The sequence below is a fragment of the Cupressus sempervirens genome, chromosome 8, assembly GCF_028749045.1.
Source record: "Cupressus sempervirens isolate cs-2001-9-10 chromosome 8, ASM2874904v1, whole genome shotgun sequence".
Taxonomy (NCBI): Eukaryota; Viridiplantae; Streptophyta; class Pinopsida; order Cupressales; family Cupressaceae; genus Cupressus; species Cupressus sempervirens.
The window spans coordinates 811,985,691-812,008,211 of NC_143125.1; the positions used below are offsets into that span (position 1 = coordinate 811,985,691).

General features: G+C 35.7%; 1 protein-coding gene across 5 annotated transcripts in view; it reads left to right on the forward strand.

Moving 5' to 3' along the window:
- Nucleotides 1–22,521, forward strand: part of LOC149544890 (serine/threonine-protein kinase ATG1c-like) — a 121,422-nt gene that overhangs the window by 27,799 nt on the left and 71,102 nt on the right. For all 5 annotated transcript variants that reach the window (XM_089795445.1, XM_089795446.1, XM_089795444.1 and 2 more), the window contains one exon: nt 14,089–14,153. In XM_089795445.1, coding sequence (XP_089651571.1) covers nt 14,089–14,153 — 65 coding nt within the window. The remainder of the gene's footprint in view (nt 1–14,088; nt 14,154–22,521) is intronic.

A 22,521-nucleotide genomic window follows, 5' to 3' on the forward strand; every position in this document is an offset into this window, starting at 1 on the left:
AATCAGCGCCATTGGAAAATGGCTGAAATATTTGAAAATATTGAAAACAAAGTTCCAGCGCTCACCCCAGGTCAAAGCGGATTTGAAAATTTAATCAAATTTGAAAAAGTTAAAATGAATGCAAGAATAGCAATTCCAATTACAGGTATTTTTTGGAATGGACAAAAGCTCATTTTGGGGCTAAAATGAGAATACGTATTCCTATTCCCTATTCCTATTCCACACACCAAACAAAGAATACAAATCATATTCTAATTTCCTATTCCTATTCCGGTTGTATTCCAGCAACCAAACGGACCCTTATGGACTTTAGAAGAGTCTCCAATAAACCTACTTATGCTCGTTAGTAACTTGACTATCTCTATATGGTGGAGTTCTCCCTAGCAAAGAAAGTGTCTGAGTTATAGTATTTGTAGGAATGTGCAATTGTGTGTTCATCTTGTGCTAATGCTGATGAATAATTTTTCCCATGCTTAAGAATTTTCTTTCTTCTAGGCCATTCTCTTTTTCTGCTATAATGACCTTTATCTTTTCTACCATGGAGTTAATGCCACCAAAGATTTTTCCTAAGCATGATGAGATGTATTAGCAAATAGGGTCATACTCATTAAAAGCTTGGTGAAATTCCATACATATTTCACATGAGCCCATCAATTGTCATGACCTTCTAACCCCTTTTTTAATTTGATTGATTTCAAATACTCTAAGTGGTTTCTAATAATCATGGCAGCCAATTGCATCCTGCATATTCAAAAGTTGTCGCAAAATGTTTGTGATGCAAATCAGGTCTCAACAACCTAGGATCATGAAAAAATTACATTACTAATATTTAAGAATTCTTATAGACATATCACACATAACATAAACAAAATTAAATAATTCAATTAAATTTACTTTGAAAAATTCCAAATTTAAGAAAATTGTGAAAATACCTTGAGACATATTGTGACTTGTCACAATCATTTGGATCTTCTCACCCTCTTGTATAGCCCATCAACTGTCATGTAGGATCAATGACTGTGACCCCTTCTAACTCCTCTTTTAATTTGATTGCTTTCAAATACTCTATTGGTTGCTAATAATCATGGCACCCAATTGGATCTTGCACATTCAAATGACAACCTAGGATCATGAAAACATTACATTACTAATTTATAGAAATTCTTATAGAAATATCACACATGACATCAACAAAATTAAATAATTAACTTAAATTTACCTTAAAAATTCCGAATTCAAGTAAATTTTGAAAATGCCTTGAGACATTGTGGCTTGTCACAAACATTTGGATCTTCTCACCCTCTTGTTGTATAGTTTTCACCCACTCTATTTGAGTGCCAGTTTCTTGCTTGCATTAGAAAGTATGCGGAGAGCACAATGCAAGGCATCCAAAAAATGTGTTCTACCTTTCTTAAACCAAAGTACTTGTAACCATATATCTTTTTGCATTGCATGTAGGGATATAAACACTATCTTCAAGGCCCACCATCTTTATGGACTCGATGATAATAAAAATGGATGCCAACAAAATTAATGATTTTTTGTATTGATATTTGATAATCATTATCATGATTTTAAAAAGTTAAATATTAAATAAGTCACTTGAAATAGACAAATGGGAATTAGGATGGGAATGCTATTACTTTTAAAAGATAATTTCGGATTTACTTGGTGATGTATATATCTTCAATCAATACATAAAAGTTGTGTGCACGTAAACAACTTACACCTTTTTAATTGTTGATGCTTGGTAGCTTCAGTTGGATAAACCTATATATATATATATATATATATATATATATATATATAATTATAAATGAGATATAATTTATATGTGTTTGATATATAAGTTAATGAAATTATATATATATAACTATAATTATATTTGGTATTATATTAATTATCTAATGAACTAATACATGTCCCATGAAGAGACATGTCTCTTCATACCTTATGCTCATTATAAATTAGAGATTGCTGCCATTTGGAACACCCATACCAACATGGTAGTGCCAAGTACATTTACACCAACCCTCCAAAACCAACATGGTATCAGAGCCAAAATTGCAAATGCACAAAGAGGAGTTTATAATAAAGAAAGAAATACTTTACATAAGTACAAAACCGCCAACAAAGAAGGATGTGGACAACAAAGAAATATATATGAAAATACCTCTCATTGATTTGAGTCAAAGAAAAGAAATTATGAAATAAATCTCAGTGAGTTACGGGAAAGAAAAGAATAAATCATGTATTTATTGAATAGAGAAAAGGGTATTCTAATCAAACCATAGTCATTGAGTCATGTGGTATCCTCGATGTTGTATTAGGGCGACAGGAGATAAGTCAACATTAAGATCAGGTGGGGAGAGTATGCATCAGACCCCTGACATAAGGGTAAACAAACATTAAGGCACCTAGAGGACATTGGAAAATAGAAAAACATCTTATTGCTGACGGGACACCTAAGTAAGGGATTAAACTCATTCCTTACACGAGTCTAGTGCTACGTGAAGGTAGTGTTGTCCGATAAGGACAAGGGTTTATGTGATGGGACCTCCAATTGGGTCAAACAAGGTAGAAGTTCATCGCCGAATACAAAGCATCAAGCCCACTATGGAAAGGTAATTGGATAGATGATCTGCCATATAATTGAATCATCAGACATCACGTGCTCGAGCATAAATGTTAGCGCATGGAATCTACAAGTTATGTGCCAAAGTCATATAGTGTGGGAGGTCGGTAAAAGAAGTGGGTTCCCGATCCCACCAAGGTAAGTTGGTGGTATGTTCTCTTTGATATTAGTGTTGAACAATATACATATATATTTTATGTGAGGTTCCTCTACATTATTAGGCCAATGAATATATAATGTGCTTAGTATTGAATATTGTGAAATATACACATTTATTCAAAATGATATTTGATAATTCGATATAATGTTTATTAACTGTAAAGAGATTCATTATACGAATATAAAAGGTAAAGATGAAGTATAGTTATATTCCAACTTTTATACATCACTAAGTATTATGTTATGTTACAATCATTTATGTTGTTAGTAATAGGCATGAGTTAAATTACTCATTCTTATTTGTATTTCTATATGAACTATAAGAATTATTTGCCTTGGTCTTTTCCGAGGATGTTCTTGCAAAAAAAAGAGGGAGTCTTTTACTTCTTTAAAGGTAAAGAAGCTCAGAAGATTGATGTTCAGAGGTAGTTTGATGCGTTTGTCTGAAGGAGCGGATAGAGGATATGTTTCAGTTGATCTTTGAAGATCTTGATCATATCAAAATCGAAAGAAGTTTTCACTTCATGTAAACTTTTGGTGTCATGCGTGTGACTACATGATTTAATGAGCCTAACCCCTATGTACATCATGATGAAGCGACGACTTTCAAATGATTATCACTTGTATCTGTAGAAGTTATTTAAAGCTGATGATCTTTCAATAACTTAACCTTCTACTATGATAGACATTATTTGATGTTCGAAACATATTATAATAGATTGTAAACTTGCATGATGGATTAAGTTCCTTAAATAGACCATGACCTTCTATTGTGATGGACATCTTATGATGTCTAAGTAGATCACTATAGATGATAACTTGCATGGTGGATTAAGTTCCTTAAACAAACCATAACTGTACATATGGTAAGCATTATGAGAATGCGTGTGCACATACCTTATGAACATTTTGAGCACATGGTGAATGTTATGCAAATTGATGTTCAGGATGCCATTACATAAAATACTTGGTGAATATCATGCAACTTGATGTTTAGGAGGCCATTACTCATAGCAATTAGTGAATATCTTGCAACTTGACATTCAAAGGCCATTACTCAAAGAGAGCTTGGTGAAAGCCATGTTAGTTGACATTTAGGAGACCATTACTCTTAATAACATTACCTGAATATCATATGTTGATATTCTGGAGGTCAATACTCATGATGTCAAATGTGATATTAAAATTTTGAATATCTTCTGGTCAAAGATATTCTTATATTACATTGAGATAATATATGGTCACGTGTTTATCCTCCCTAGCTAAGAGGGAGTGTTGATGTTTGGTAGCTTTAGTCGGATAAACCTATGACTATATATAATTATGTATGAGATATAATTTATATGTGTTTGAGATATAAGTTTATGAAAAAAAATAATATAATAATGATATATATATATATTTGTTATTATATTAATTATCTAGTTAACTAATATACATGTCTTATGAAGGGACATGTCTCTTCATACCTTATGCTCGTTATAAATAAGAGTTCGCTGCCATTTGGAAGACACATACCAACATGGCAGTGCTTAGTACATTTGCAGCGATCCTCCAAAACTAACATTAATTAGTAATTTATTGGGTTTTGTTAGCATTGCTTATTCTACACAAACTTGTAACTTTTCATGCTGAAAGTAATTATATTTCTATTAGTCTATTTCCTTTGTTCTATCTCTTTGCAATCTTATAGTTACATCAGTGCTTGAGAACAAAACCAATGTTATTTATTGTGTTCTATCTCTTGGCAATCATACATTAGTGCTTGATAACAAAACCAATGTTATTTTTATGGTAAAGAACATATCTAAGAAACCACATTGAGTAGTTGTCTCTTGACATCCGTAGTCGGCACACACTACTTACAATTATGTTTGATAATATTGGTTATCTGTTAGTGTGTTAATTGTCCTCAATGTATGTGTTCCTCTTGGCAACCGTCGGGTCCTTTAAATATTAGTAGTGTATGGTAATATGTTGTGTTCTACCAAGGAAAGTAGCAGCGTGTAGTCCGATGAGTTGTAATCCTTTGCTAATGATCTTTGGTCATCTTCTCTGTAATCAATTCAAGAGCGAATAAAGACATATTTTACTCGTATATCAAGTATGCATTGCCATTTTTATATTTATTTTATGTATGTAAATTACCATGTATAGCAATAAACATTTGGCACCATTTCCTTAAAGAAAACAGGCATTACATGATTCATGCCCTTGGATCCCAATAAAAGTGAGTAGAAGCCCCAAGGTGGTCAAGACCAAGTGATCTTTAAGGATTGTAGAACAAAGAGATCAAAGAAGAAGATTACAAGAAATTACCAAATGCTTATTGCTCCATGACAAAATGTACCTCATAGGCCAAATAGGATAGTTGTCTATACAAACGCTATCAGATGAGGAGTACAGAGAAATGAATCTTGAACTAACAGTGTCTAGATTAAGAATCTTTCATCTCAAGAGAACCTAGAATTAGAGGATCCAAACTGAAGATCTCTAGATGCAGGAGTACAAGAATGAGTTAGAGCCTAGAAGTACTTGAGGTTTTGGGGATGTTGGAGGTGGATGTGTGGAGGATGCATGTGTAGTCAAGAGTGTAGGGAAGGCACCAAAACAATGTGGTCAAAATAGGTCACCCAGGTCCAACCTACTAGGGAGCAAGCAAGCAAGCAAAAAAGATGGTGAATCTTCGAGAAGTGAAAATCTGAATTGATAGAAATTGCAGAAGTTCACAGGAAACAAGTCAGAGATCCTACAAGTCATTGGAAGACATGCGTGACTTTTGGTAGAAAATAGGCAGGTTGACAAGGACTTTTGGCTAAGAGGATTTCCAACAAACTATGGGGTACAACCATTAATTAGTTTACAAAACTAGATACTTTATCCATAGCCTTACGGGGCTTGCTCAGGAGGGTTTTCGAGGTTGAGTTTAACTTGCTATGAGATGAGAATGGGATTGTCATCGAAATCTATAATACCAAACAAAGTAAGAATGAGAAAGGATGGGCTTATAATTGTAGGTTTAAGGAATTGCTAGCCAAGTTTGTGAATCCTCCAGCCGATGGGTCTAAGAAGATGTGGTTCATAGAGGGGTTGATTTCTTCATTGCACAGAAAGATGAAAATGGTGCTTGCCTACAATTAGGTGATGGACATCCAGACTGAAAAAAGACATCCTCTCAAGGGAAGAAGACGTATGATGACAAGAGCATTGATGGTAGTAGTGATGATGAATCAACAATAGTCCAGTCCCTATGACAAGATATGATCATAATGATGAAAGAAGTGAAGGTTGAGAAAGGAACTAATAAAGCAATGAACTATGGTGTATTGAGTGCAAAATCGAAAAGTATACAAAAGGTAATTGTCCTTAAATGATGCTCTGTGAAATTTGCCAAGTGATAGGTCATTCAATAAAGGAGTGTACCTATAATTTAAAGATTAGTTGTACACAAGTACACTTTATGGAGGGAGAGTCCACTCCATTGAAACCCCAAAATGTATTGCTAGATGCCTACAGACATCAACATCATAATCAAATACAATACGACTATAGAGGACAACGAGAGTTTAGTGTGCAAGTGGTGGTCTAGGGAACCATGAGGATACTAACTACCCAAAACAAAAAAAAGGAGTAATGTGTTGGACATAAAAACTTAGAGGAAGAAGTACTAGCTGTAGACACCTAAATTTGATTACACCGCTTTGGTAATCCTATTTAGCTATCTCCAAAGGCATCATTAATTAAATTCCTATTTAATTAATCCTTTTGCCATCCCCTAGCTCATTAATTTAATTAATCATCTATAGTCCTAATTGATAAATCAAATAACCCATTATTTATCAATTAATCCTATTTTCCTATCTAATTCCAAAACCCTCATTTATTAAATAAATCTATTTGATAAATAAAGCCCTCAAATCTAATAACCCCTAAACTATCCTATATCCTCCATTTAGCCTAATCCACCCCATCCACCCATACTAACCAAGCTTAGCCACTAACTCATCCACCCTCATGAATGCCACCCACTTGCACATCTCTAACAAGCCTAATCTAATCCTAAATCACCTCTAATCCCCCCCTAACCTTGTCACATTCCCTAAGCAAACTTAAGACTTTCCTAAGCCAAGCAAAGTCAACAATCTCAACTCCCTCCTAAATATCCCAACCACTAAGCTTTGAATGCTCTTACAAAGGCCATAAAGACTCTTACAAGCCCATTTATTGCTTTTACAAGCTATTTATGAAGGGTCTTTATGAAGATATTATCCCTTGAGCCTCCTTTGTTGACTCATCCTTGCCCTTTCCTCCATCCACTCACCCTGTGACATGTGTCACTCTCTGATTGGCTGTAAGGAAGCACAATGCATGTGCTCTCCTCTCATGCAATCTGAGCCCTCCTTAACCATTTTCCCATCCTTGCATCTTAGCCCTCGCCTATAAATTGAATCCCCTCCCAAACCATTTCATCACAATCATTGAGTTAAAGTTATAATGCTAGTTTGACAAACAAAGCCTTTAAACCATACCCTTATAATGCCAAATTGAGAGCTCACAAGGCTACCAATTTGTCATTACCCATCCATCTCCATTGAAGCTAGTTTTGAGAACCTTGAGCATACATACCAAATCTAAGCAAATAGACTCATCTCTAAATCAAGTGACCATCCTCATTGGGAGAGCCATTCTATGGCTCATATTCTCATTTGAGGGTTTCACTTTGTCTCTCATATATGTTATGATTTTTATGCTAGTTAATGCTTTGTTCTCTTAATAGATTAGTATTTCTTGCTAACATATTTCTCATATACATTAGCAATTACCAAATTTCAAGACCAAGAATGTAGCATACCTCAACCCCTATATGGAGAAGGAAAGATTGTAGAAAGCCAAGGCTAACATTGAACGAGTGATGGACCATGTTAGTAGAGACTTAAATGGTGATGCAAGTACTCAACTACGGTTGGAATCAAAGCAAACTATCATGAGAAGATGTTGGAAGCCACTGTACCAATACAAGTATCCAACCTTTTGCAAACCATGCCACAATTAACAATGGCCATTACCAATGTAGTCGATAACAACACACTCAACCAAGAGCATAACAAGATGATGGAGAAGCCAACTATCATGAGAAGATGTTGGAATCGAAGCAAACTATCATGAGAAGATGTTGGAAGCCACTGTACCAATGGTTTGCCACAATTAACGATGGCCATTACCAGTGTAGTTGATAACAACACACTCAACCAAGAGCATAACAAGATAATGGAGAAGTCAACCAACACCATGGTTACTAACCCGATGTTGCTAATTGTGTGTATTGGAAATTGATTGTCATTGAGATGGGGATAATGGGAAGTAAGTTGATAAACACCATTATTGATGGAGGCTCAAGTGTGAGTGTAAAACCAGAGGGGACTTGCAAGGTGCTCGACTAGCCAATACTTTGGCCACCTACTTTCTGTCTGGTAGGTGTTGACCAACATGATATCAAACAACTTGGGACGTTCTTGGTATAGAAGGTCACTATTAGCACTCAATGTTTATTCATGGATTTTGTTGTCATTGTTGAATAGGAAGGCATACAGTGTCATCCTTTGGAGGGGTTGGCTAATCACAACAAAATAAAACCACAATTGGAAGAGCATGCTCTCTATCAAGAGTGATAGGAGGAAGTATGCCATCGACCTATGGAGCGAGGTAGTGAGCTAGGAATTGGCATTTGACTCAAAATCCAACAATGAAGGGGTGTTCGAGTTAGCATATTGTTTTGAAGGTGAAGCAAGTTCCTTAAATGGACTATTCCATTTGCAAATGGAGGACTATGAGGTATTTTCACCAACTTGTAATTTTCTTGAAGCTACAACTCTTGAAGAAAAGACAATGCAATCATGTAAAGTTATAGATAATGCAATACATAGTATGGAGATGGAAAATGGAAAGGAGAAAATAATGTAAAGGCAATTGTCTATTTCACTCTTGAAAAATTAATAGACCGCACTTTGGATGAAGGTATGTTTGTTCTTGGCAGAAGTGGAAGGCAGTCTTGGCAGGATTTTATCCCAGGGAAGGACAAAAGCATTGGAGCAAACACCTCGCATGGATTCTACAATGCATAGAATATCATCCTACTCATTGCAGTGTATGGCTCCATTAAGTAATATGTTCTGCACGGTGGCGAGGAGTTTATAATGTATCATGAGCATATACAGATAATTTTTACTACTATATCTAGTATGCACTGCCATCTGTACAATTATTCCATGCATGTAAATTACCAGGTATAGTAGTAAACATCTGATATTTGTCTCTGAGATATGTATTTCCTTTACAAGTGATGAGTGCTAAGGGTTAGGGTATGAGCGTTTGATTAACCATGATGAGACAATGTGAAGCTACACCACCTTGATTTTTACATTCAGATACAATTTCTTTATATCTGTTTCTTGGAACAAATAAAATGCCAAAAATTAGAAAATGAAATGTTTCTTGTTTGTCATTGAGAAGTCATGCCAGGTGTTCCTCTTGAGCAGTAATGAGTGGATCTGTTGTGATGTGAAATTCATCAAACGCAAAATTTCATTTTTTTCTTAAACTTCTGTTTTTTATTTTGTAATTTTTGGGTAATTTGGAGCCTTTCAAGGAGTATGTTCTGCACAAAGTGCTTAGCATTTTCCCAGTTCATCCTAGGGCATGTTCTTAGCTGTATAGACTTTTTATTTGTTGTATTTACTCCAATCAAGGGAAAAGGAACCATGTTCCCAGTAAGTTGACCCAACTTCTTGGTATACTTTTAAAAGTTTAACCTGAATGATCTTCTGGATCACATCTTCCTTCCATTCTCCTCTTAAGCTTATTAAAGGAAGACACAACACATGCAGATATATGATTGATGCACAATGTCATAGTACAAATAAGTTATGTATCAATATCTCACACTGTAAATGAATTCATGAGGGATTCTGAAATAAGGAAACATGGGTAGATGCATTTATCTTACCCTCGAACATTTAATCGTACATTTAATAATTGCATGTCATTTTGATATATGGATTATAGTATAGATGTGTAGTTGAAATTTTTGGTAGCACGGCGAGAGCTTATTTACCTGATTTAATTGCTGAGGATTTTCTGAAGTTCATTCCATATGATGATCTGGTTATAATTTGTTCAAGCTACAGGTTCCTGTAGCTATTCCTTATCGTGTATGATCATTTTTATTAGTGAAGTTTGAGCTGGACTAGACACCATATTATCGTGCAATGTTCTTTTATCTATCTACTGTCCAAATTTGTTCGGACTTTCTGGTGTTTGAAGTGAATCTCATTTTATAGATCTGTTTGAGTTTTGTGTATGTGCTTACTTGGCATCATGCAGGTGTAATGAAATGCTGGCAGAGTTTATCGCTGCTTAATGAAATATAAGTACTAACAGTTTATTTATGGGCGTCATTGCTTCATCTCTTCTTGGCATTGACTCATTGATACCATTGAATCTTGTCACCAATGATCAATTGGTTCATTTGATCGTCAGTTCTCATATTGAAGATGCCATGTTGTTCCATAACTGCCAACGGTTGCTCTTCAAAGGAGGACTCGTCAGCTCTACTGTGGAGTTACATTTGTTTTGTTCAATTGTACTTTTATAACATCGGGAAGATCATTTTTTTTGGTGGCGGTTGTTATTTGAGAGAGAGGAGTATTTCTGTGATATTCATTTGGTGTTTCTTGGTACTCAGAATATAAGTTTAGAGATTTAAATACATTTTTGAATGAACTCATTAGATGATTCGTTTATTTAATGAATAGGGTTTATTTATGGGCATCGTTGGTTCATGCCTTGTTGGCTTTGATTCATTGATACCATTGAGTCTTGTCACCAATGATCCATCGGTTCATTTGATCGTTGGTTCTCATATTGAAGATGTCATGTTGTTCCATAACTGCCAAAGATCGCTCTTCAGTGAAAGACCTGTTAGCTTTATGGTGGAGTTACATTTGTTTTGTTCAATTGTATTCTTAGAATATCAGGAAGATCATTTTTTTGCCACAGTTGTTATTTTAGAGAAAGAGGAGTATTTCTGTGTATTGGTTTGGTGTTTCTTGGTACTCAGAATATAAGTGCAGAGATTTTAATCATTGTTCCGGAACTCTGCGAGTCCGAGCAGGACTCTCCGAGTCCTAGGCAGAGGCAACCTTTCCGAGGCAAATGGCCGTTGGACTCAGACTCGGCCGAGTCCTGGCAGAGTCCAGGGACTCGTCGAGTCCCGAGCCCAGGACTCTCCCGATTTTCTCTTTTTACCTTTAATTTTATTTATTTATTTTTTTAGATTTAAAAAAGATAGAGATTTCTGGAAGGTGTTTTTTTTTTGGCAGTGTATATTAATTCTGGAAATGATGTTGTAGGGCTCACTGCCAATATTGGTTAGTATCTGAGTTTCATTATGAAGAAGTCTCTTTCAGCATTGTAGAGTTTAGTAATGTTGTACAAATATTTTCAGATTTACATATATTTGTGTTAGAGTTCTATAATGATGCCTATGAGTTTTTATTTATATTTTTAGACTTGCATGTTCATGAATGTTAGAACTCTCTAGTGTTGTACATAAAGTTATAAACTTTCAGACTTACGTGTATATGTGTTGTTGGCTATATCCTTGATCATTTTCTTGGCAAAAATTTGTAAGCCAACTATAATTGTTATTAAAAGACTTTTACCATTAAAGGCTGTGTTTCACAAAGCAAATTGATAGACATACTTGAGAGCCCTGGTGTTGTCTACAATGCTCACATAAGCTGTAACAAACATCTGAGTCTTCCATGACTTATCTTAGGTGTATTTGTAGGAGGGCATAGGCTACTATGAACCTTAGTCTTCTACACCCTAGCTGATATTTTGATATATGTTTTCAACTTTTGATTTCATGGATTTCATATATTGTAGACATTTGATAGTGACACTATTGTTAACTTTATATTTTGTTATTTAGTTTTTATCCTTCAGAAATTCGTTGTTATACTTATGTGATCTATGCAAAATTGTGTATGTGTGTTAAGTAGCTTCTGTTTATCTCAATTATTGTGTATTTGATGTTAATTGACTAAATGATGCATGAAAAAATCTTTAAATCCTTAAAAATCTTTGAATTGCGTGAATTTTCCAAGTCTTGGCTGAGTCCGATCGCCGAGTCTGAGTCTGAGTCGGATTTTGACTTTCTGAGTCAGAGGTGAGTCCGAGTCCCGTAACCATGATTTTAATACATTTTTGAATGAACTCATTAGATGATTTGTGCATGATTATCGAGATGATTCTGCGAACCAAATTTGTTTCTAATCAGTTTATTTCAGCTGAGACTGTTAGATTCTTGAGAAATTAGCAAGCTTATCGATTGGATGGTCTTGTAGACTTCAATCATAAGCAAAAGTTTTTGTATTCTTTTGAGATCTCAATAAAGACATCATCATTTTGTGGGCTGGGGTTTTCACCCTCAAGAGGGTTTTCTGTCATGCCCTGTAAGTTTTGGGAATGTGTTAAGGGATAAATTAATCTTCGCAAGGGTGTTAATATTATAATAAGAAATTAAGGTTGATAGGAGGCAACGGTGTATCAATTTAAGTGTAGATTAGTAAGCTAGTGGAACCTTGACAACTAAATAACTTATCATCTCAGTTGAACCCTGATGTATAATTTCTTTAAAAAAAAAAAATTTGGTTTTGTTTTGCCCTGTAAGTTTTGGGCATGACATTTTCCCTGGATAAGTCCTCTGTGTTAGTTGTTATTTTGTGTTTTGCTTTTCAATTGATTGCAATATATTTCTATTCTGGTTCAAAACTTAACATGCATTACTTCAGAATATGAAAGGAACTGCATTTATTCATTCACCAACTCACTAAATCCTAAAAACAGTCTCCTCAAAGAGGCATATATATGAATTTCCTGCTGCCAGAATTGGATCACTGCTGCTAATGGTGAGAATATTGCACAGAAAGCCTGCTTTACTAATGCTACTGTTGAAATTGGTGTGACAATTGATAATCTCTGAATATTTTCTTAAGAGGACTGATATTCTAGAGAAAACTTTGATAGTGTATACATGACAACACTGCAACTGTCAAACATCTTAATTCTGGAAATGTTGAACTTCCAAGCAGCCAAACTATTGAATTGTAGTAACAGAAAGTTGTATCAGAATTGGAGTTATCTATGTCTGCTTCATATCTCAAATGTTGAACCATAAATCTATTGAAATTTTAACTATAAAATAGGAGTAACAAAAAATATCGAACTATGATGTACACTGTTTATGTTGAAAATGAAACTATTTGTGACTGCCTCAACTCTCGAACACTGGGTCAGTTAAAAGCCTGGAGACATTGAATTGTGAAACTATCAGACTTGTATTACTGAAATTGGCACATTTTCACATCATTCATCTGTGACATTACATACCACATGTAGATTATCAGGAAGTATAAAGTAGGCAACCTATAATTACAAAACTTTCATTATAAGACAAAAGTGTATGCTAAACTGCGGAATAATTACAAATATTCATCTATATATGTCTTATAGTGAGTGTGTGGAGATCTGCATATTATTGTGTAGAAATGTGTAGATGTCTAGTTGCTGCACTTACCTACAATATAATCTTATATTATGATTAATATATGCACGATGCCTTAAATATGCGATGCTTCAAATATGTGCCTAAATACATATGATTCGGGAGCTTGTACACCTATTTTATTCTCTGATCCTGTTTTGTGCTTTCCAATATGTATCTTTGGGATGAGAGTTTCTCTGCTGGAAATTCAATTCATTTCATCTTGTTTAAATTCTTGTTTACATTTTAAAAACCAGGTAGAAAATCTTGAAAGATTTGGTAATTAAATGCAAGTGTTAATGTACCTTGATCAAACATTTTAGAACTATTGTATCACTAGCTTCAACTTCCTTTTATCGGTATGAATAAAACAAAATAAGAAATATATTAAGTAGACATTCAATTTTGAGTGTATGTGGCTCCGTCATTTGCTTGATGTTTGGAAATGTTGTGTATGGTGTGTTGCTTTCTTCCAGTTTAGGTACATATGAACATGAAAACTTGATTGCGGTTAAGATATAATATCCTCATTTTTGGGAATATATTCTGAATTTAATTGATTAAGTGAGCCTTTCCAAGTTTTAGACTTTTCCTTGACAGCTTGAAAGTTTAATGAGAACGAGTAACTTTTAACTTTGTACCTCTCAGCATTCTCCTGTTTAAGAATACTTATACTTTGAATATGCAGAACCTCCTCCTCTCTACAAATGATAGCAATGCTGTGCTGAAAATCGCAGACTTTGGGTTTGCCAGGTGAGTTTCGGTTTCTTTCATTTAACATTATCACTGCTGGAAAATTAGTCTATGCTTTGTTATGCAGATCAATATTTATTTTTGCACACCAAACATTGAATTTGATAGGTGTTGCCCAAATCCTTTTATAAGTAGGGTTTATTGAAGTGGATTTATTTTGTGTACATGTTATACCCAACATTTATCAGATCAATATTTATTGTTGTACATCCAGCATTATGCTTGATAGGTCTTTCAAAATCATTTTAGTAACTGAGATTTTCTGAATAATAGTTTTTCTCCATCCTCTTGCTAGATTTTTTTTACTACATCTTAAAACGAGTACTTTCCTTAATAAACAGAAACACTGGTACGTAGTAGAATGAGCAACAACTATATAGCTTATAGTCACATGAATTCCTTTCAGTAGAAGTGGACCAAGGATAGTCAGCCAAGGATAAGATGAATTTCCCTATCAAGGAGAAGTATTTTTAAAGTACTTGGTGGTTGTCAAGTAGAACACAATTATTGACATACTTTCAATTGACACTTGATGACTACAAACAAATTGTAATATTGCTATCACGATTTAACTGTGTAGTTTTTGAGTCAAACAAATTGACTGGTAAAGATAACATAGTTTGGTACAGCAGGACATAATAAATCAATTATTGTGACTGCATCATTCCCCCCAAAAGAAAAAGTTGGATTCTTAGCCAAAAGTATTGATCGCAAAGAATTAAATCACTTGGCCTTATTCTACAACAACATGTAGAATAAACTCAACTTGCAACCTTCCACCCCTGCTCAGAGTTACATATGGAAGCTAAACATTTGATAGATGAAACCACAATGAACACAAGGTCAGATGCAACATATTTTAGGTGTAATTATTTCACTTCACGTATAGAATATCCATAACATGCCCGATTGTGAGGCCTTTCGGGTTGCGGCCTTGAACAAAACAAGAAATATACAAAATCGGAGCCTAAGGTCGCATCTTCCTACCTAGTATGCTACTGCTTCTTCTAATCTCCTCTTGTGTTATCTCTTGAAATCTGCTTTCTTACATCTAGCCAAGCTTCTTTTATAGCTAGCTAAGCCACAAGTCGGCTAGTCAAGCATTAATTACAATTTAGGACCATACTTGGAAGAGTAAACAAAAACCCACGCAAACGGTCATATAAAACCATGCACACTTGAAGGTATGTCCACACGTGTGTTAGGATTCGGCTCCTAACTGCGCAAGATGCCACGTAAGCAATCAAAACTGCGCCAATCAGATCAACACGCACACAAGGTGGAAACAATAGGAAAACAGGACAACAAAGTTTAGTACGGAACTCAAGAAATATCCAACATAAGAATTCACGCACTTAGGACAAGGATCTACGATAGGTACTTAACATGATGAGAACACGCTGGAGTTTTCATAGTGGAACTCATGTCGATCAGTTGACATTCACGTTGGAACCTCCATCCACAATATTTTTTGAGAGTTTGCACCCTAGTATTTCCATTTTTACTATCGCTGGTGTTTTCTCCATCCTTATGGTGAACAGGGTATTGTCTTCTGTTCGTATTTCTCCCTCCCTCTCTTTGATGTTATCCCTTTCAAGTTAGCCCCCTGTGTTAGTGCTACCTGTAGTTGGGGTGATGTTTCTAATAAATCACTTATTTTCACTAGGATAGTAGTTTCCAGTACTTGCCGCACAATATTCGTTATACCCTTATTTGAAGTAGGCTTTTCTGGCTTTGTCTTTCCTTCCTCTCTCATGCTATCCTGAATGTGATTCTTTGTTTCCTGGAATCTTTTGGTCTCCGTAGTAGCATTCGGATAAGTTAATTTTCTGGCTTGCATCCTGGTGATTGCAAGGATCTCGCCTTCCAGATCTTCAATGTTTAGCATATCTACCCCCTTTTTTTTCGGGCAATTTGCATCCTCATAGGTGCCTGGCCCACACCATTTGTAGAGCATCCCTCCATTTTGTCCTCCTTTGCTTTGACAATCTTGTGCAAAGTGTCCCCATTCATTACATCTCCTACATTGAATCATCGGCCTCCCCTTGGAATCATACTGGAGTAGCCGCCACAGTGTGTTGTTATTGCTATTATTGTTACACTCCTATTATTTTTGTATCCTCTTGGTGAGGCTTCTGTATTTGTGTTTTTTGGCGGAGTGGAGGGAGGTGTGGATTGCCTCCCTTGGGTCAAGAATACTTGGGTGCTCCTTGTTTTCAAATTATAGGGGCAATCTTTAATTGCGTGGCCTAGTACTACCTGACAAATCGCACAAAATGCTTTCTTCGGGCATGCTCATTTAGTATGGCCTTCTTTTTCACACTCAATACACCAAAGTTCTCTCCCTTCTTTCTTTTCTTCTTTACTCCCTACTACTTCATCAAACACCTCAGGTCTTTTCTCAGGGCTTGAATGGTTTTGGATTCTTCTTTGCTCTCCTCTGAGCTTTCACTTGAGCTTCTGTGCCTTCTTGCCTTGGAAGTTTTACTCTCGCTTTCTATGTCCATGGCACGGGTACAAGCATCTCCAAAGGTCGATGGTGGGACTATCTTCATTTTTTTCTAAGCGACGGTGTTAATCCTTCGATGAACCATTGTTTCTTTAGTCCATCTTCTGGCTTGTTATCTAGTTTCCCTATCAGCTCTTTCATTCTTTTGTTGTTGGCTTTGACAGATTCACTCTTCCCTTGTCTTGTGTTATAAATCTCCGTTACTATTTCATCGTCATCTCTTAGGAGTTTGAATTCTTCCTTGAACGCTATGCGGATGTTATTCCATGTGTTTTTCTTTGTTGCCTTTACATCCGTATACCAATCAATGGCATTACCCCTTAATGTGGCAGGAAAGACTTTTAACCATTTCGTTGCATCATTTTGTCCATTCGCTTGCCATATTGTTATACATGTTTTATAGTGTCGAGCGAGATCCTTCGAGTTGTCCCCTGTGAACCTTGGTAATTTTTGTTTGTCTATTGCCATTATGTGAACACCTCTCGATGGAACACTTCTTGCCGATGGAATACTTCCTTTCGACTGGAAGTTCGTTCTCGAGGAGGAACTACTAAAAGTATCCCCTTCTTGACTTTGCTCCTGTTGGAAGTCTCTCCCTGCCGGTGTCTCTGGATTTTTGTATCCCAACTTCCTTGTTGGTGTCTCTGAGATGACCAAATTTGCTATACTTTCAATTGTATGCTCGATCAACCCTTCTTGGATTCTGGTGGAATCCCCTTGTCCTCCCCTCAAGTTACGATGTCTCTCCTCCTCTTGTTGATGTGTCCTGATGCAAGAGCATCTTGCATGGGAAAATTTAAAAAAAATGTGGAGGAGAGAGAAAGTGACAAAAATTAGAGGAAAAAAATAAAAAATAAAAAAAGGAAAAAAAAGGAGAAAAAAGTGAATTTCTATTTTCGAGGTGCATAGGTGGCGTAAATAGAAAAATAAATAAAAATGGTTGTCATTCCATTTATCGAGGTGTATAGGTGGAATTCTAGAAGTTTGTGGACATTTTATTAAATCATGCATTTAATATTTGGGCCACGTGGTGGTGCTTAGTTGTATTTGGGTGGGAATTAAATATTTGTTGAAAGGTAGTAGCATTTACCTTTTATCCCACATTGGTTGTGTTGGTAACATCTTGGATGGTAAGTGTCTATTTAAGCAAGGCATGTGAGCATTTCTAATCAAGCTTCAAGGTGTGAAAGCTTGAAGATGTGATCTCTTCTTAGCAGAAGCTTGGAGAGAGGGAGGAAGCAAAGGGCGAGTTTTTTTGAGTCTATGGATAGAGCGCTAAATGTGAGGTAGTTTACAACAGGATTGTGGTGGAGTTGTGAGTGTGCGAATAGAGCGCTTAATGTAAGGCAAATTACACTTGGATCTTGAATAAAGTTTGTGAGAAGAGCTAGTGGCTTCGGTTTAGAAACAAGGAGGTAGCTTGGTGGCTTGCGAGCACAAGTCGAGATCTTGGAGGTTTCTACCAGAGTGTGAATCTGGAGTAGCTAGTGTTTGGGTTGGATCTTGAGGGATCTTGTAGAATTGTTATTGTAATTGCTATTGTATTTGGCCGTAATTGGGAAGGCCTTACAACACGACACATTGCATGTAACAGTTATTTTATGAATAAAGAGTTGTGATTTGATATCAGATCTTGCATCGTTATTGTGTTTCCGTTGTGTGGTTATTTGCTGGGGCTATGACATGTCCTTTGGGAATTCTCCTACCTTGTGCTGCATCATGTCCTCAAGACGACTTCTTCCTCAGTTTCTTCTCCTTGTACCTGCCTCGAATATATGTTTGGAATCAAGGGCATGAATTAATTGTATTGTCTTTCTCTTTTACTCGTAACAAATTGCTTGTTAACAGGCGAGGAAACTCTCCTAGGAGATTGAACATGGCTGGTGGCATTGGAAGTTCATTGCATACCGTACCTTCAAGGACCGTTCTCTCACGGGCTTCCCTTCATATGTACTGATCGACCACAACTTCCCACGCCATCATCAGATTACGTATCAACTGATCCTCCTTAGTTATTTCCTCTTCTTGTCACTTTTTGTTACTTGGATGAGCAATACAAAGGCCCTTCCCATTACTCCATCTTGCCAACCTCTAGGTTCGGACTTAGGCAATGACGCCAAAAATGTAGAGTGGAAATGTCACTCAAGTTCATATAGATATGCTAATCATACAGAACAACACAATTGATATACATAAAAAGTAAAACATAGAATGTACTATTAATACCACAATACCAGTAGGCAAGGAAATGGTTTTTTTTATAAATACCAATAATCAACATGTGTGCATTACCAATGTTCTAGACATTTATAGAAGGGTTGGTTAGTTGGAAACCAACTGATGCATTTCCTCATCACCTAACTACCCAACCCGAGTAGCTTTAACAAGTACTAAACATAATAGTTACTTTATTCCGACTACAACTTCTGTTTCTTCTTCTACTTTATTTCTTACTTCCGGTTTGTACTTATGTATTTTCACCCATCTTCTTTTTCCATTCTCTTTGTTCCACCAATATCAGATATTGTTTTCTCTCTTAATCATAACCAGATCTATGTTATAGTCTCTTCTTGCCTTTGCTGGGGTCTAAATGCCTTAATTTAGTGAGCTACCAACCAATCCTTGCTTTGATCCTCTTCTTGTTTTTGGCTCCACTTCTCATGCCATTGATTTATTTGCTGATAGTGTGCCCTAATGATCTCATTTGGCATGAAGGTTTTTGTTAGTGAACATATTCGTCTTCTTAAAAATATCTCACTAGCAAGACTCTATCACCCTATGTCTAAAAACGGAATAGGTGCACAATAGTTGGGTAGGTGCAATGGTTCACCTGCCTCTGAATTTTATGAGGTACAACTCCCTCTTTTTATCTTGAATGAATCAACTGATCTAGATATATGCAATTGCTTTTAACTAGAAAGCACGAAGGCTGCACACCTTATTCTTAGTTAAGGGGCTAAAATAATTTAAGTTCAAAAGATATCACTAAAACAATAAAAGATCTAACCTTCTCACATTTCCATGAATAAAGATTATCAAAGATTTACACAATATTAAGCAAATTCATCACAACAATATACTTCAAGATAGCAAGATAGCATAGGAAAAGAAAGTAAACATTTACAAAGAAATCTTCATTTCTACAATCCAAATAACATAGATTCAGATTACTCCCATAAACCAACTTCTATTATCTCGATTCGAAGTTCGAGACAAAAATATCTTAACAAAACCACCAAAAATCGATCAATTCAGATGCTACCAAAAAGAATTCTCAAAAACAACTTGCTAAGTCTTCTTTTTACTTCCTTTCTCTAACCCCTATTCTATCTTAAAGTTCCATACTTACAGTTTTAAATCGTTAGGGGTCTCTCTAAAGTCCCAAGCCTCAGGTAGTTAATGGTAACAATTATTACAATAAGCATTTAAAAAAGGTGACACATGTGCCAAATGTTCAAACAACATTAGAGGAAATTAAAAGAAACTATGGCTAAGTAGATGAACTGCGGCCAGGTCTTCTGTTTGTTCATCCTTTTTGGTGGGACCACGTGCCAACTTCCAATTGCGAAAGGCGTTTGTGAATTCATGCAAAGCATTAGAAGTAGGATTCTTGAAGCTCACGAGCTGAATTCTCCATACATCCTTGTCCCATTCATCTCTGTGACCTATTCAACATATCTTCAGAGGTGATCCACGTACAAGGCTAACATAGCTTCTCTCTGGGTGACCTTAGTGAAATTTGCGACTGTGGGGTTCATCCCTTCTTTCACCGTCATCATATCCTCTTCGAATGTATTGATTAGAGTCTCCAAGTCCAAGCTTCCTTCCTCATATTGCAGAGCACTGACATGATTTATGATCTTGATGTCCTTAGCAAGGCTACTATACATATCCTTAATTTCTCTCTCGATGTATTGTGCTTTCATGATAGCAGGCTTGGTTACAAAGCATATCTAGGTCATGTTCTATTTGAGGATATATAGCATGCTAGGATCCACAGTTTTTGGTCCAAAACTTATTGACACTGTATTATTCCACTTCGCTGATCTGGGTGACCACAACGGACCACTTGGCTTCTTTAGCCACCCATGTAGGCAATTGAGTGTGCACCTCTCTGAGTAGGGCCTTAGCATCGTTGAAGACCACACTAGATTCTTGAATGGACTTTTTCCCACTCTCAAATATGTTGTCGATCCAATTATCCATCGCCAAGGTGTAAGAAAGTAATAAAAATGGAGAGCAATGAAATAATCCAAGTGAGTTTGAAATGAAAAATAGTTACCATAAAACTTTCCACCAAGAGAAATGGAATAAGCAAATTCCAATGAGAAACCACTAAAGAATCAACAACAGGAGACAAGAATTTTGAAAGGGGAAAAGAAAAGTAAAACCCCTTGTGCAATGTTATGAATGAGGGCAAAGCCTATGGAAAAGAGAGAGAAGTAGAGGAAATAGCTCATTACAATAACATTAGAGTGAATTGTAGAAGAATTATTAGAAGAATGTGAGAGAGGCATCTCTTTTATAGAGATGAGAATGGAGTTGCATGTGTAACTCTCATTTCTATGAATGCCACAATTCATAATAAGTGTGTGCAAAGTGTCAAGATCCTCTTGAGGAGGATGAGGAGGATAAACTAATTTCCTTATAAAAGGAATTACAAAAAATGAGTTGTTCTTACACATGGACAAGAGGATAAGTAAATGCTATGTCCTCACATGTGTACTAAAGGACAAAATACATGACAAAAACTTTGGTTTATCCCAAATTAAATAAATACAACCATGGAAATATTATTAATTCTAACACCCCTCTTTAATCTTTAGTGGGGGAGATTACACCAAAGCGTATCAAACCCAAATTCTTACAATGAAATTCAAATTTCTCTCTAGAAAGAGGCTTTGTCAAAACATCAACTACTTGATCTTCACCCTTGCAATAGGTGAGGGACACTAGATTTTCTTTAATGTGTTCTCTAATGAAGTGATGGTGGAGAGAAATATGCTTTGACTTTGCATGGTGGATAGGATTCTTTGCCAAGGCTATTGCACTTTGATTGTCACAATACAAAGGTGTAGGTTCTTGTTGAGACCCAAATCTTGAAGTATTCTTGTAAGCCATAAAACTTCTTTAGATGCATTAGTACAACTTTTCTATTTAGTTTTTGTAGAACATAGAGAAATAAAGGTGTCTTTCTTACTTTTCCAAGATATAGCACCCGAACCAACAAAGAAACAATACCCACAAGTAGATTTCCCATCTTTGGGATCTCCACCTAAATCAGAATCAGTAAACCCTTGTAAAGTAAAATCAGAATTTGCATCAAAAAATAAACCTAGATTAAGAGTTCCTTTGATAAATCTTCATATTCTTCTAGCTACTTTAAAGTGTGTTTGTTGAGGTTTGGACATAAATCTTAAAACTAAACCAACAATACATGTAGTATTGGGTCTAGTAAGAGTGAGATAATTCAAACATCCTACAAGTTGTCTATAAGAAATAGCATTAACAAAAGGAATGTTTGTATCAACTATTAACTTAGTTCCTAATTCACATGAAATAGAAACGTGGTTAGCATCATTCATTTGAAACTTATCCAAAAGATCTTGAGCATATTTGCATTGAGAAAGAAAAATACCCTTAGGTGTTTGCCATATTTGCATTCTTAAGAAGTAATGTAAAATTCCTAAATCAGTCATTTGAAATTTTTGATGAGTTATAACTGAATATCAGAAATTAAAGTGCTCGAACTTGAAGTAAGAATCAAATCATCAACATATAGAATAATAATGATAATCTCATCTTGAATTATGTTTAATGTATAAGTTAGGATCATTTTTACTTCTAACAATATCTTGA